The sequence below is a fragment of the Gymnoscopelus braueri genome (assembly GCF_963280865.1).
Source record: "Gymnoscopelus braueri genome assembly, chromosome: 10".
Taxonomy (NCBI): Eukaryota; Metazoa; Chordata; class Actinopteri; order Myctophiformes; family Myctophidae; genus Gymnoscopelus; species Gymnoscopelus braueri.
Window position 1 is genome coordinate 29,935,248 of NC_137611.1, and position 14,508 is coordinate 29,949,755.

The following is a 14,508-nucleotide window of genomic DNA, read 5'->3' on the forward strand; positions in this document are numbered from 1 at the left end:
GAGCACGGTTGCATAGTAAGCTGCACTTGGGCGCCTCCTTCCGCGTTCGCAACAAACAAGGCATGCATATGCAATGTACTGTATGTCCCTCAACCTAAACATTCAGCTGTGCTATTCTTAATTTCTCTCAAACAATTGGGAAAAATAAATTTCATTTCTTGAAATGTTGCAGAATATTGTGCACACATGAGGCCAGAGAGAAATTCACAGGTTTCATGTGCAATGCTGGGGGAAAAAAAGAAAAGAAAAAAGGAAGAGTGTTAGCCCCCCTTGACATCTTCTGTGTTTGCATGCATTGTCTGTCGCCTCCAGCCAAGCTAGCTGATTACACAGTTGCACACACATGCGTACATACACACTGCAGCTTAAGAGCTGCATTCAAGGATAAAAGTATAGCAAGAGAGGAAGAGAGAGAGAGAGAGAGAGAGAGAGAGAGAGAGAGAGAGAGAGAGAGAGAGAGAGAGAGAGAGAGAGAGAGAGAGAGAGAGAGAGAGAGAGAGATGTGCACAGCGGGAGACAGATTATAATGAGATAGTGTGATGTGTGAGCTTGTTTGTGTGGTTCCATATGCATGCCTGAGTGTGTGTGTGTGTGTGTATGTGTATGTGTGTGTGTGTGTGTGTGTGTGAGAGTGTGTGCGTGCGTGTTTATGAGCCAGGAAAGAGCTATTGCTGTGATACGGATCTGAGCGTTCGTGCTTTGCTTCACAGCGGGGCCAAATCTGAATGAGGGATGATAAACACTTTTTATGAGCGAAGAGGATGGTCAGGTATAGTAGAGGAGGGGAAAGAAGAGGAAGGAGAGGAGAGAAGGGGGTTGGGGGGTTTGGGTGATGAGCAGCCCGATGTTGAGGTTTAATATGATCGTCTCTGCTGCTGTTATCTCGGGACTGGCTGTGGAGGCATAGCCACGCACCGCTGCTTGAATAATTTATGGGTTCAAGAGGCTGCAAAGTCTGCAGCTTGCCTGATAAATCCACCACTGATGGTGTCAGACACACAACAAAAGGGGAACGGATGGGTTTGCGCATGTGTGTGCACGCAAAATGTAAGTGAGGGCGGGAGAGAGACAGTGAGAGGGGATGGGAATGGGAGGATGAGAATGTGTTTTGATTGATTGATTGATGTAGTTTATTTAGAAAGACATGAGAATAGTACATGACAGTACATAACAGTACATGGAAGTACAAATTCACAATACAAGGTCTACTAAACTGGAAACCCTCATTAAGCATTACGCTTGTTTAAGAGTTGTTTGTGTTGTTGGTGCACGTGTTTGAGGGTTCGTCACTTGTGTTGTTACTGTAGTGTTATGAGCGACGAGCATGTGGGCCGGTGTTCACCACTGGCGCTCCATGAGATTTTGTGACAACCATATACAACTATATACAGGAATGTATGTACACTCATTTCCCAATATGGAGGCAAATTCTATACCCCAAATTTTTTTTTCACCATTTTCAATCTGGCGTCCCTATTTTAGACATGTCATCATAGGTGACATTTTAAAATGTACCGGTAATGTATTATCATTATTATTATTTAAAAAGTGAAAATAGCTAAAAATGTGTTGCATCACGATACGTTGTGAGCTTCTGTGAGCTTGAACATTGTCTGTTTTAACTATGACGGCACGTACACCAATGCCACACAAAAAGTGTGGAAAACACTGGTGTAGAAGACAGCGGGGATAAAAGGGTGATTCCATGCATGAGCAGTGCATATGTCCAGATGGAAAGATAGAAAGTTTGTTCATTTCAGACAGAAGAGGACGGAGGGAGATACTGTGTCGGACCAAGAGTGTAAAGCACTGGGAAGGGTTTGCGAGATAAAGCAAGAGGGATACCGAAGGTGGATGACTGGATGGACAGAACTGATTTGTGGAGGTAGCACAAGGTATACAAGATAAAATGGACATGCTAGTGAGGCTAGAAAGGACACTAGACTGGTTATTATGGTAACTTTCCTAAGCATGCATACAGTAAGTATAGATAAATCAGCTCCATGTTAAAGGACATTGTCTGTTTTCAACCCAGACCTGGAGCTCTCTGCTAGAGCTGTTGCCCCCGTGACTCCAGATAAGCGGTTGAAGATGGATGGATGGACCATTAAAATGTTGATTCCCATCATTTATAGTAGTAGCTAGATAGCGCAACCTCACCAATAGCTTTAGTATAATTGCATTTAAATGCCAGAGGCACTTGAGGGCATTTTAAACAAAAAAATGATTTTGGTGAGGAATTCGAGTGTATTTATCTCTCTGAATATGTGGAGTACAAAGATAATATTAGAAAGCTCAGCATGTTGTATTTATGCCAGTACACATCCCTTCAGACAGCAGGACATAAATGTTTCTAAAGCGGTTGTCAAACTCCTGTTCAAGAGCTCAGGTTTTGTTACTTTAGAGGGAAAATGTCTTCAGAACTTGCATTTCAGACACCTACCTGTCCATTTTTGGTGCTCTGACACACGATAATGTCATCACCGCCCCCGGCGATGGAAGGAACATTGTCGTTGACATCTAACACCTGGATTGTCACGGGAACATGGCTCACTAGACGAGGGTTATCTAAAAAGGAAAGGCAAGAAAGCATTTGTTGGTGTTTGCTGCATCTCTCCATTTCTGAAGAACAGCCAGTTTAATTATTTTCTCCCCCTGTTTGTAAGGAACACCCAGTGGAAATAGTAAACCATGCTCAATTACATTTCATGGACAGTGTTTGTTCTAGGCCGCACCAAGGGCCCCCTAAAAGTCATAAATGGCTTGCTAGAACTTGGTGCATGGGTCCAAATGTTCCTCTCCCAATTTACTTATAATTAAAACATAAAACATATACACTAGTGTAATTGTCTCCATGCCTTCCCTATCGTCATTTTGGCCTGCTGTGTGGAGCTGTCCACTGCCCAGTTCCCTTATAGTACTTACTGTAGCTATACCAAGCAGTTGGGCTAATAATGTCTTCTTTTACAATTAAGTTTTGTTTTCACAAGTTGCACAAGTTCTGGAGAGTTGTTTTTTACAGTATGTGGGAGTTGATGTCTATATTATGTGGGAGTTTACTACTCCTGTATGTTTGGAATCATGTTGCTCCCAATGTGCATCCCGATGTGGACAAAGGTGCAAGGGCACCGTTTTCAATTACTATTGCTTTTGTCAGAAATCTGGAAACTAACTTTCAAATACACATATTGTAGCGGGGGTACACTAGTAAAGAAAGTTTGAGAACCACTGGTCTAGAAGGTGGAAAGTAGCTAGGCATAGTACCCATCTATTGTTAACTGTCTCTATCTCTATGGTACCTTGAGTAAGACAAGCTAAAATGCAACAAAAACACGGAGTGGTTAAGCTCTGTCGGCCTATAATACACATCAATCAATATTACATTACAGATCAGTAACCAGGTATTTTGTATTGAACATTAAGGACTGAGACTGACTAATGAAATGGGAAGGTATTGAAGTTTCCAGGGAGTGAATTAACCTAAATCCTTAGCTGTAGTTCCATAGGTGCAGGAATTACAAGTAAGGACCTGATTCTTAGCCAATGGAAGCAGGGTGAGTGATAGTTTATATCTTTGATTATTTATTTATGACTTTGTTGCCAACATAGCTCAGTGCTTAGAAAGATGACGCAACAACCAAAAGGTTACAGCTCCCTATCCCCCAACAGTGGATCCCCCAACAGTCTGGCAAAATCTACCTGAGCAAGACATAAAACCTCCTTGCTCATTTATGGCTAGTTGTTCTGGATCAGATCATCAGCTAGTAATGCCTAAAATCCAAAGTGAATGTATTCTAATTATACATTAAGACCCATTACTACGCTTTCATCATAAGGAGCAGCCAGTTGCCTTGAATTGTGTTCAGCAAAACAAAATGACAGAAACAAAGTCATATTCAATTCATCAAGATTTACTCCCTCCTACTATACATGCAGCTCAGTGGCCTAGTGGTTAGAGTGTCCGCCCTGAGACTGGCAGGTCGTGGTTCAATCCCCAGCCAAGTCATACCAAATACTAGCACCCAATACCTCTTTGCTTGGCAGTCAACATCAAGGGTTGGATTGGGGGTAAATGGTAAATGGTGCATTTATATAGCGCGTTTATCCAAAGCGCTTTACATTGATTGTACCCATTCACACACACATTCATACACCGATGGCGGAGGAAACCATGCAAGGCACCAACGTGCTCATCGGGAGCAATTAGGGGTTCAGCATCTTGCTCAAGGACACTTCGACACTAACTCTAGGGGAGCGCCCCAGCCCGGGATCGAACTGGGAACCTTGCGGTTTTCCAGTTCACTCTACCCGGCCACTCTACCCCTGAGCCACTGCCGCCCCGGGGTAAGTCCCTACCACCTAGTGTCATGTCTAGGGGGTGTACTTGTACATCGAGCTGCCTCACACTTCAGAAACAAGATATGACCCTGACCTACAGTATGGGCCTGACAATGGCAGAATCTCTCTACCTGTCACTGTCAAACTCATTTTGTCTCTCAGTGTGTTCATTAGTCTCATGCCTCTGTTGTTTGGATGATGTGTCTCATTAAAAGTTCCTTGTAACTGCAATTAAGCAAACACAGTACCGTTTTTGTCTGTTTTCGAACTCAGTGGGAATCCTGCGACAACACGAGGGCTGTATGCTGTAGAAGTTTGCAAGTTGTCACAAAAACTCATGAGAGCCAGATCGTTTGTGAGGATGTAGGCCTACAGTATTTAGGCTCCCATGCTGTGAAAACCTTGTGACTATGTCCATCTTGGTGGAATTAGTTTTCCCCCAGAATTAAAGTTTACATGGTCAGTTATGCCACCGTATTTTCTTTGACAGTACTGAGAGTTTAGACAGTAAAGCCTTTAGTGTTAATGTATACATTTGAAATTAACATGTTTTTTTTTGTAGTTTAGTCATAACAAAAAGCCTTTAACATTCCCGAAGCATTGTTCATCCTTCATTCCAGCCTCTTGCCATTCATTCCAGCCACTTAGCCTCAAGTCAATCTGCACAGCGGGGCTTCTGTTCAAACGAAACTCTTAAAATGCCACAGAAGGATACACATAATTGCGTTACAGAGGCAAACCCATTTGGTCTCCTTCTAAGTAGAAGAGCTTTGCTGTGGGTGCAGCTAAACATTCTGATTATACTCTGCATGTCCTGTGGGGCTAATAGCAGATATGGCAGATCACAGCGATGAAGGCACTTATGAAGCATGTACTGCTAACCCCCTTCCCTCTCCCTTCTCTCTCCGTTCTTGCTTCACACCAATTAAGGTCAGATCCCCTCTGAGCTGCACCATCCATTTATGTGTCTACGTCTTGTGTGTACACAGTATAGCCCGATTTGTGCCTAACAGAATGTGTACTGTACAGTAAGTGTGTGTTTAACTGTGTTTTTTTTTGCACATGTGCGTGCACACCTCGATTTTTGTGTGTGTGTGTGTGTGTAAATGTGGGTACTTTGTGTGCGTGCCTGAAAGTGTGTCTCTGGGGGATTGGTGGCACTGCCAGCTAGAATCCAGGCAGCCAAAGAGTATGTCAAAAGTCACTACATTTAATTCAGCCGAATTCCATTCGGTTCAGCTTGACTCAATTCAACTCAGTTTGGCCTACTTTACCTGTGAGGAGATGTGCGTGGTTTAGGGATGTACTCCCTCAAACAGGGAGCGAGGCGATTGGATAATTGGATGACCTGATGTGAGCGATATATTCCTGCTACGGTAGAAAAGGTTTGGGGAGCGGAGGTGTGAGGAAAGTAGTAGCAGTAGAATATGAGAATCTCTCCTTCGGAAGTTTCGTCATGAACTCTAGATATTGCAAAAATGTCAAAGTACAATAGTGGCGCATAAAAGTCGAAAAATAAGGAACAGTCTGACAACTATGTGTGTGTGTGTGTGTGTGTGTGTGTGTGTGTGTGTGTGTGTGTGTGTGTGTGTGTGTGTGTGTGTGTGTGTGTGTGTGTGTGTGTGTGTGTGTGTGTGTGTGTGTGCGCAGCGCGCGTGCGTGCGTGTGTTGCAGTTTCTCATTTATTGAGGATCTGGGGTATTGTGGACACTGACACTTGTGAAGTGTGTGTTAATACCCAAGAATTGAATTCAAACATTGACACCACCGACATAATGAATCCAAGCAATCCTTCATATGAGTAGGATATACCAATTCCAACTAGCCCCGGAACTCACATGCAAGCATATGTTATCCTTCCTGTGGCAGCCCAATATATCTGGCTGCCACAGAGGGTATTCTCTGTCACATTCAAATTTGAAAAGATTTGGGTTTACAACACACTATATTTAGAATGTCAAAGCAAGAACAGTGTCAGGGTAATATAACTAACTAACCTTGTCCCTTTTATGCCCATATATGGAGATCCCTGATGTCATCATCATATGCCCATATATGGGCATGCCCCCTTTTGTGCCGGGAGCTGACTAGAGCTGACTGATTTGTTTGCGCTTGATGCCATGATGACACATTGAGGTTAGACAGCACACTCCATATTTGGGCGTAGCTGCATTGGGAACTGCTTATATGGTTATGGCTGAGTCATAGTGACATGAGCGTGATATCAGCGGTCCGCCCGCCCGCCAGCTGGCCGGTCCTCCCTTAAGCCAATTTTAATATAGGATAAAATATAGTAAGTATGCAACACTAACCAGTGTGTGTGATAAAGTGGTGATATTACTGTATGACAATCAGTCAACTCAATACATTCATTGTCCCCTAGGTATACATGTCATCACATGCAGTATTTCCGCTGTACCAAAGTCAGTCAGATGTTGCTGAATCTAAAATGTGTTTGTTTAGTTTTTGGCCTATTTCAGAGTTTCATCAGATTTCATCAGTTGTGGGTGAAAAGAAATAAATAAAAGCATTTTAGCATGACTTTGACTGTAGGATGATGCAACATACGTATAGTCAGTTTTTTTAATTTGTATTTAGTTGTAAAAACATGTTTAGTTTAGTTATTTTAATTTGTAAATACCCCACAAATCATGCATGTTGGTTAAAAATATACGAAGATGAAACATCCCGGGCATATTTCCATTGGAGTCCTATTACAAACAAAGGTGACAATCTACGTGTGTGGCAGTCATAGCTATAATAATTTAAAACAATTTACAAAAAACACACACAATTTGACATTGTATACCATAAAAAATTTTTTCCACACATACCTTATCCAACAGCCAAGTTTGTATTTATTTAAACATTCTCAAATCATTAGTGAATATTATTGCTGTATCCAAGCTGTTCCATTGAGAAGCACTGTGTATGTAAAAGATCCTTTTCCAAGAAGACTTTTGAATTTCTAAAGAAACACATTAGCTAGCAGTTAGGACTGTGTCATGTGTCATCTTTACTTGCATTATGAATGCAATGACCTCATTCTTCCCAATCGACCTCAATGTCCTCTCTCTCACCCTCTCTCCCATTATCATCTTTCTGCCCTGTCTTTCTTGCCCCTTCACCTCTCTCTCTCTCTCTCTCTCTCTCTCTCTCTCTCTCTCTCTCTCTCTCTCTCTCTCTCTCTCTCTCTCTCTCTCTCTCTCTCTCTCTCTCTCTCTCTCTCTCTCTCTCTCTCTCCTCTCTCTCTCTCTCTCTCTCTCTCTCTCTCTCTCTCTCTCTCTCTCTCTCTCTCTCTCATGCAATATTCTTTCTGCCCTTCTTCCCGTTATGATCTCTTCCCCACCACACTCAAGTCCGTCTCTCTTTTTCTCATCTTGCACTTTCGATCACCCAGCTATTTCATCGATCTCTCCTGGCAGCCTTTTTTGGGATGGAATGGATTGTGTTGTTGTGTCCCTTGGTAGCCGCTGGGCAGTGACATCACAAGATGTGTAATGATCTGATCAGGCCTCAGGTGGTAAGGCAGGGGGTTATCCCTAATGTGTGATTTATGTTTTGTACCTGCTATTATCCAAAAAGCAAGCATGTGTCTGGCTCAGAACACTTCGACACATTGCTGAGAGCTGTAATCGTACCTGGGACCTCCAGGACCTCCCGAGTCCTAGCTTACTAACCATTCACCTAACATAGCTTTATGAGTTTAAGCACATGTTTAATTAACTAGAGGTTTGGGCCGTCACATCTATGTTGCACCGCCGATCCGACCGATATGTCTGAGTCATAATGTCGGGGGCCATCTGTCTGTCCCTTTTGTGCCCACATATGGAGATCTCTGTATCTCTCTGTATCCGTCTGTCTACCTGTGTCCCTTTTATGGCCATATATGGAGATCACTGTATCCCAGTCCTGGTCCCTTTCATGCTCATATGTGGAGATCCCTGATGTTATCAGTATATGCCCATATATTGGCATGCCCATATATCAACCCTATCGCCAGAGAAACGTTGTCATTGATCGTTTCTCCAGAAACGTTCAATGACAACGTTTCTGGACCACAAAAACACATTTTTGGGCGGTGTAGCCGCCCCTATAAGTGGGGTTGGGACACCTCATTAGTACACATTTGCTGTACTGTGATTGGCTCATTAGTACACCCCTAGCTGTACTGTGATTGGCTGACTCTATTGGCTGACTCTATCCAGCACTGTGATTGGCTAGCGAGACACATGATGACATTAATAACCTATAAATAGGACTATGCACTTTTTGTGAGCTTCCATCACTGTGATGAACACACCGCCCACTTCACACTGGGTGTGATTTTACATTTTCGTTACATTTCAACGTTGTGGTTTATGGTTAGGTTTAGGGTTAGGGTTAGGTTAGGTTTAGGTTTAGGTTAGGGTTAAGCCTCTCTTATACTGATGGCTTGCGGTCCTGATATCACTACGGTGATGTACAGTTAGGGTTTAGGGTTCGTTAGTATGCAACGTAAAATCGACGATTGACCCTAAATGGTCTCATCTGTGCACCACGTTCACATGCAACGTTTTTGAGATAAAAAATGTTATCACTGTACGTTTCTACAAAACGTACTGTGGACAACGTTTTCTCTGGGGACCAGGCTGCATATATGGGGCATATCGGTCGGATCGGCAATTCTGGACAACCGCATATCCGAACAACTTGACCGCATGCACCACACTCCATCGAGTCATCGCTGATGCGCGCATCGAGTGTGAAGTCGGTCGGCCTCATATATGCGCATGACCATATATGGGCATTGCGATCTGTGGTTCTGGACAACCGGATCTCCATATATGCCTAAATAGGGGCATATCGGGTTAGTTTATGGTTATGTCTGAGTCATAGTGACATGGCCGTCACTCCCATTAGCCAATTTTTGTTTAGGATTTTGGAAAACAGCGGGTGAAAAAAATAAGACAATAATCCCTGCCACAGATGTTGTATGCTGCTCAGAAGCTGCCTTTTTCTCTTTGTATTGCAGGATTCACTGAAGCAGTGAGGTGTGTATGGCTTTCTCTCTGCTCAGTGGAATGGATGCAAGCAAGCAAAATGAAGATCGTTAGTCGAGTTTATGAACTGTTTGTTATTGGTCCCTTGGGTATACAACCTTTATGCACCTTGTAATGATGTACTGTAATGGAACCACAGAGTGGCAGTTCAGATGCTGTGGAATAATTGACATGTGTGCTGTATTTCAATGTTATTATAATACAAGTTGTGAAATAAGGTATAACTATATTATATCAATTAACTATCAGCAATACTATCTGAAAATTTGTATTCCAAATATACAATTAATCTGTTTAGGACAACATTGTTGCAGAATAGCCAAATACATTTCTTCCAGAAGATACCAATCCAGTCAACATCCCTATCATCTGTCATAACTGCTCCAAAATACTTGGACAAGAGGTTACTGCCAAATATTTCCATTAATCGTAGCCCCTTCTATAACAGCTGTCACTATGACAGTAGGTGTTGCGAGTGTGGATATGACTCAACCTCCTCCATAGAAATGCAATCAGTTTATGCCAACATGGATGTCTGACAGAAAATTTTTCAAGTTATTCCCCCTCAGTCACTTCATCTCTATCATCCTAAAACTCATAGAAGTTCACTTCTGTAAAACGATGCCATCATTCCAAAATCTATCCATGAACTGAAGAATGCATTTCATGACAGCTTTTGAGTCTGCTTAAATGCAGTTTTAGCAATGTGAAGTCTGAGCAGAAAAAGGATTCAATGTACCAACTGAACAAAACATCACTGGCTTAGATTGTCACTAGATGGCCATGCTGGAAAGGGCTGCATCATCCTCCTCCTATAATTCTACAAAGCTCTGTGCGTCTGTGCATCTGTCTGTGCCCAAAATCTCTTCTGCCCGGTTCTCCTCAGTGGCTGGAGCAATGTTGATCTGCATTTGCACGCAGCCATTGACCATTACCATGTGCACGGAACACCAAAGCCCGTTTTTCCTTGACGGATTTCAATGCGCCGGTGCCCAAAACAATGGTGAGTTAATATACAGCCAACTTCATGTTAAGAGCAGAACTGACAGGCTGCTGTGCCAATCTTTCTATTAACAGGCATGCAAACAGCCCCGAGGTGAAGAAGGAGAACATGTTGTTTTTTTTTCGGGTCAGGTGTCACACAATTGCCCTATTTGGGTTCAAAAAGGTGACTGTAGCTGAAAAGTGACACTTTTGCATGTCTGTATTAATTATACATTAGCTATTGACAATAAATGCTCATTATTTGAAGAAGCAGATAAAAAAAAAGACATATGGCTGTCAGTGGTGCACTGTGCTGAACTGGGCACTGACTTGTTTGCAGGCGTTCTGTACGTTGTATCAACATACTGTACAATAATTCAGTTACACAAACCAAAATAATCTCAATTAAATAACTTTTAGTTAACTTTATAGCCTTCCAATGTCTGTGAGCCCCATGCTTTGCAGTGGTTCTGTGTCTTGTCATTGATTTAAATTGTACATTATCAATGCTTGAGTTGCTGTAAGCCCCGCAGTTCAACAGACATGTTCATGTCAGAGAGAATGATACCTGGGCACTTCAGGAGAGACTACCTAAAATAAAATACTGGAGCACTCGACTGGTCTGCACGTATTTATTATTTTGCAGGGGTGACTGACGTTTCAACTTGTGTCTTCCTCAGAGTCTGTGCCCAGGTATCATTCTCTCTGATTCAAGTTGTCAATGTTGAGCACGACAAGCCCTTCTACCTTCAACTGGCTGAAGCGCACTGGACTGAATTTTACTACCATAATGCATGCATGCACTATTTGGCTGGAGGCAGTCAACGGGGCCAACATGACATCGCGACATCTCAAATACATTTATATTTTGAGGGCAAAAATAAGAATGAATTAAGTAATAACAACATTTGTTAGCAAGCCTTGGGAAGCTGGAGTGGGATTTGCGCCCTTGTTATTAACTTTTTTCATTTTTTTTCTTCAGGAAGGCCCAATGAGATACAGATCTTTTACAAGGGAGACTTCATGAAGATGGCATGAACATCAAAGGCCGTTTCAAAATAGAACAATAAAGATAATCCTCACAAATAGCAATTTAAACAATCATTAACTCTTGCCACTTTCTTTGGTAGTCACATACGTAAATCCTCAATCCCCCTTGATTACTACATCATTAACCTCTGTCCACATAAAGAGGATCCTGGCACCACAATTAATCCCCACTGACTTAACAGGAGGGGCAACATGTTGAATAGCATCTGTGAATTTTTAAAGAGATTGCTACTCCTTTAATTTCCCAATAATTAACCTATATCCCTGTAAAGAGATGGTTTGGCACTGTGATTAATCCTCAGCAACTTAACACAGGGGCTGAGCTTGGCATTTATCGATGACCCCCGCTCAGTTCATTACCCACAGACTATTGTGCAGTAAAGGGTATGGGAAAGGGTAATTGGCAAGATAAGCATCGGCAAGAAACGGAAAGAGAGGGGAGGATGGAAAAGAAAAGAATTGATTGACTATCCCTCAGTAGCCAGGCCATAATCTCTGTGATGCTACATGATGATGTGTCTCATGTAGCATACTGTAGTATTACATCACACAATCTATCTCAAAAGGTCTATCTTCAACTCAAGTTATTCGTTTGAACTTCTACCAAAGTACTCCACCCCCCCAAAAAAAATCTATTACAGTCCTTGACTATTGCTCACTAAGTGTCAAGTATGTCATCTCAAGATCAAAGACAGAGAAAGGGGAAAAAACCCCAATACAATTATTCTAATAGAGTTGTTCCTTCCTTCCTTCCTCCCTACAGTTTTGCTTTATTATGTATTACGTTATTATCTTAACTTATCTCGAATAGATTATTATTATTAAATCTCCATCATTCCCCCCCCCAATTTTTTTCCCAGGAAGTTCCAGAGATCTTATACAAGGGAGACAAGGGAGACTTCGTGAAGATGGCATGAACATCAAAGGCAGTTTAAAAATAGAACAATAAAGACAATCTCACAAGTAGTAATGTAAACAATAGGTTAAAACCTAGTATATGGGCTGGACCAAGTACTGTATGATACACTGGAGGGCTTATAATTTGATGGGACTAGAGCTGTGCAAGTTCATCCAAACATATCAAATCGTATGGGCTCAAACCTCACTACAGGAGCTATAGCCACCATTACACATTAATTAATGAACCGCACGTGCACACACGCACACGCACACACACACACACACACACACACACACACACACACACACACACACTCACACACTCTCTCTATCCTCTCTTTGGGTGTGTGCTGTCCAGAGGCAATAAGCAATTAAAACTATCCAAACTGATGACAATAATTGTTTTGGGATATGAAAAGGCATGGGGCTTGGTAGTGGAGGGGGGGATTCAAACAGACAAATAGCAGACCGATCAATATGGACTCAAAAGGCTTAATACACACACATACAGGAGAGGAGACATAATTAGGCACTGAAACAAAGGCAGGAAGTTGTTAAAATATCTGAGACTGTTCTTTTAACACAAAGACAGATGAGAAAAAGTTTGAGGTTCAGTTTACCCTGAAGCACATTCCAGGATAAAAGCAATTCATCTGTCCAGTTGCAGTTCACCCAAAGGGTACATCTAATTGTTAAAAGTTCTTAGAGCTTTGTATGAAAGTTAATTCACTTGCAGTTTCCCCAAGGATGGTTTTGTATAGTACCGCATACTAATGCTTTATCCTATGTGCTTGAAAAGGAAGAACAACCAATGAAACTGTACAGAGTAAAGTGACGAGTCCTATATCTGGAACAGGTGATATCTTATGATGGCATGATATAGCTAGGTTAAAATACAGTACAACTGCTAAACAGTCACCATGATCAAGATGAGACTGAAATAAATTTGCAACCAACTGCTTACGTATGAAGGCATAGTGAAGCATGATTTCAGCCTTTACAAAAAGCTACGCATGTTCTTTCAATCACAAATAATGTGATTTAATGATAGCAGTGCATTTCCATGCTCCATTTTCATGTTGCACAGAAATGATTGCTTCTGCAAAGCAGCACCCACCCGCCCTGGTGGATCCACCCTTTACTGAAAGTGCACAATAAACAGAAACAATTTAGTAAATAGTAAATATGAATATAATTGTGACTATATTGCTTACATTACAATACACTGGTCCCATTTACAAGTCCTAGTCAATATAGATCTAAAGACGTACTGAAAGAATGATCTACTACACAATGATATTGATAATTTGAGAGCAATTAGGCCATCAATATACACCTATGATCTTAAGGGTGGAAAGTGGAGACCCTATCTCCACCCGAGAACCACATCATATTGAGGCCATCAGTGAAAATGTCTCATATGCCTCGTATGTTATACAATACACACTGTAACCTTTAACCACTTAAAGGACCGCATTAAAAACTAGAAAAAGTGCTCCTCGGAGCACTGCCAGACCCCTAGTGGTTGAAATCTGAAGATACGTCCCGCGAAGCTTGGCCAATCAAGGGGACAGGTAGGAAAAGAGGGACAGACCGACCGACAAAGCCTCATGTAGGCCGACCCCCTGGGTCTGGCAAAAAGTAAAGAAATAAACATACACACCAAAAGTCCTCTCTCCCATTGTCTGGAACTCTGTTGTTGTCATCAGTTGTTGGTAGTCATGACTGCCAGTTCCCACCTGACATTGTGTGGGAGTCCAGACTGCTCCAGACCATACTGAATAACGGCTAGCTTGCATAATGTCTTCATACTGGGACTGAAGTCTAAGATGTACAGGTTATAATCACATGATCTGTATCTTCCCAAGATGATACGATCTCCCACCGCGAAACACCACATCTTACGTGAACGTTCTGAATGCGGGTCCATCCCTTTGAGCTCAACCTTCTTCCAGATGAAGGTCTCTGGGTTGAATTTCCACAGCAGGTTCATGTTGAGGCCACCCAATATGTACAGCTCTCCATTGTAGGCAAAGGCTGAATGACCAATCCTTGGCCATCTTATGTGATCTTCTGTGAGAATCTGTTCAGAAGGCGTTTTCAGCCAGCAGTTGGTCTCTGTGTCAAATACTCTGATGTTGGCCTCTTGGCCTCCAAAAACAAACATCTTTGTCCCGATGATGGTGGCAGAGTG

At 42.2% G+C, this 14,508-nt stretch overlaps 1 protein-coding gene across 1 annotated transcript in view; it reads right to left on the minus strand.

Annotated features, from left to right (window-relative positions):
* Positions 1-14,508, minus strand: part of LOC308093501 (cadherin-18-like) — a gene marked incomplete at both ends in the record, with an annotated part of 166,825 nt that overhangs the window by 34,777 nt on the left and 117,540 nt on the right. Inside the window, one exon of the mRNA XM_080439838.1 lies at positions 2,444-2,568. Coding sequence (XP_080295964.1) covers positions 2,444-2,568 — 125 coding nt within the window. The remainder of the gene's footprint in view (positions 1-2,443; positions 2,569-14,508) is intronic.